The sequence below is a fragment of the Salmo salar genome, chromosome ssa12 (assembly GCF_905237065.1).
Source record: "Salmo salar chromosome ssa12, Ssal_v3.1, whole genome shotgun sequence".
NCBI lineage: Eukaryota > Metazoa > Chordata > Actinopteri > Salmoniformes > Salmonidae > Salmo > Salmo salar.
Genome location: NC_059453.1, coordinates 19734094 through 19736689, shown reverse-complemented (window position 1 = coordinate 19736689; position 2596 = coordinate 19734094). Strand labels below are relative to the sequence as shown.

Genomic DNA, 2596 nt, shown 5'->3' with positions numbered 1-2596 from the left:
GGTCGTTGTTTCAAATTCTAACTCTGATAGGGTGCGTGTAGGGTGTGTGTGTGTGGGGGGTGTTACATGACCACTAAATTGAATTGAGAGAGAGAGAATTACAAATCATGACCACTCTAAGTGTGGGGAGTAAATGGAAATGTTGGAAGGGCGGGAGAGAGAAGGGGAAGGCAGAATAAGAGTAGAACTCTCTTTTCCACCGTGATTTGTCCCATTTAAGAGCTATTTATGTTTGTTTGAGTTCGTCTTGAGGTTGGCTCAAGGATGTTCGACTGAATCAAAGGCTACAGTCCAATCCTCTACCTTTCTCCCGAAGTGTGCACTTGTACACTTCCCTCATTGATTTTAAAGGAATGGACTGGTGTGAGGAATATGGTGAAAACTTCCTCCAGCCATGGTTGCACCAATCCAAAGTTTTTAAATGCATGAGCGGGAGGGAACAAGTGCACACTTTTGGAAAAGGGCAGAGAATCAGCAAGCTTAGCCTCTTACCTCAGCCAAACGTTTTGTTTACAATTCTACCTCTTTATGTTGACTTTTTCATCAGGAATTGATTGTGCCTGTCAGTTACAGCTTGAGTAGCCTCAAACAACCCGATTCAGTCTGATTTCACCTCAGTGCTTATGGGGATTCTCCCTATGTAGGGAGACATGTTTTACTCATAGCTACAGATACATGTCACAGTGCTCTACTATAAGTCTGGCAGAAGTTGGCAATGTCCCAAATGGCACTCCCTATATAGTACACTTTTTACCAGACACATATGGGACCTGGTCAAATGTAGTGCACTGGGTCCTGGTCAGATGTAGTGCAATAAATAAGAAATAGGGTGCCATTTTGGACTCATTTTTGTATCTCATAGAACAAACAACATCCAGCTTATTCCAGAACCAATCATTGTCATTGTCAACAGTAAAAGGCTTATTAGTGTTAAATGTATATTTAGTTCATTCATTATTTGAATGAAGTAGTGTCCTGAGAAGTTAACGTGTTGCTGGTGAATGTCCAGGGGCAGTGTGTTGGTTAAGACAGAGATTCAAGCCTAGGTGCATTGACAACAGTCTCGCGGCACATGACTTTAAAAAGGTAATTTACGTTTGAGCCAAAATCTGCAGCATTTACTGTGAACACAATCTCTGCAAACGTCAGTGAAATTGCTTTTAATTATATGGCATTTTGTTGATAGTGCAGTGTGATGTCAACGACACACCATTGATTGAATACCAGCCTTCGTGTGTCCAGGCAGACAGAGTTACAGTGGGATGTACTAAACTATACAGTACCACAATGGGATATACACTATCAACATCCTGGATTAACCCACTACAGTTATAACAAGAACGGACACAGTTAAGGTGGGGTATAAACGATCAACATCCTGGATTAACCCACTACAGTTATAACAATAATGACCAATGACATTGAGTAAATTTGAGAACTCTTTTATGGTTTATTAGGATACAATAATCAGCTTTTGCTGTTAATCAAATGAAAACTGTCAGTTTTCTTCTTTATTTGCCAATTATCTTCTTTATCCAATCTTTGTACTTGCAGACATCCATGATGAGTGCCGCTGCAGAACATTCTTCACCAGTGTCCTCAGTTATGAAGACACCATAGAGCTGGTTCTTATACACCACACCTGCCCCAGAGTCACCTCTACAGGTTTCCACTCCGGCACGTTGTGCACAGAAGATGTCTTGATGGGACTTTGCCACGGAGGAGTCACATTTCATAACATCCAGCTCTGCACAATGTAGGACTTTGGTGTTGGCAGCAGCAGGTGCTTCAGCAGCAGATTCCTCAGCATCAGGTTCCTCAGCATCAGGTTCCCCAGCGTCAGGTGCAGCAGGTGTAGTGGCATCATAGCCTGCAATCTGAACTGTTTGGAACTCTTTTGGTTTAGACGTCTTCCCCTGAATTTTGGCGAAGAATTGTGCACAATCACCAAGATTGATTGGATCAACCCCAGGACCCGGAACAGCTCCCGGAACAGGAGTTGGTAACTGCAGTAGCATGATGTCATGGGTTTTTCCTTTCTTATCTCTACGTATCGTCTTCTGTTTGATTTCTACTTGAGGTTTCACAGGGCCTGGATGTCCACCTACTTCTGCATACATCTTCCATTCTGGTCCATCAGGCCAACAGCGAGCGGCAGTTAGAAGCCACTTGTTGTTAATCAGAGAACTGCCGCAGACCTTTTCCAATCGTTTCGATGGATTTTTAGCTGTCAAACGGACATAGTATCGCCTTTCAGTGGGACTGCACGTGTTTCCCCCGACGACTCTCTTCTGAATGTCGCCCAATGTGGACTCTGACAACATCAGGGAGAGAATCAGAACACCGCTCAGGATCTTCATGGTCTTCATGACCGCTGCACTTTCCAGAGGAAACATCTGTGTTTTTAAACATATTCTGGCCCCGTATCTCAGAACGTATCCACCAACCAGTGTCCAGCATGCTAATCAACTTCATTTGATTGTCTGACTCTTTGGTACGGTGACTTTACATATGTAAAATTGATTTACTTGAATGAATCCATAAAGGGGTGTCCAGGTAGCCCAGAGGTTAGAGAGACATGCCTGTTACCAGGTCG

General features: G+C 43.3%; 1 protein-coding gene across 1 annotated transcript; it reads right to left on the bottom strand.

Annotated features, from left to right (window-relative positions):
• Nucleotides 1–1426: 1426 nt before the first annotated feature.
• On the bottom strand, nt 1427–2383 carry LOC106594015 (thrombin-like enzyme cerastocytin). The gene has a single exon (XM_014130537.2). It carries the CDS (start codon nt 2367–2369, stop codon nt 1512–1514), a length of 858 nt encoding a protein of 285 aa, XP_013986012.1. The 5' UTR covers nt 2370–2383; the 3' UTR covers nt 1427–1511.
• Nucleotides 2384–2596: the final 213 nt, after the last annotated feature.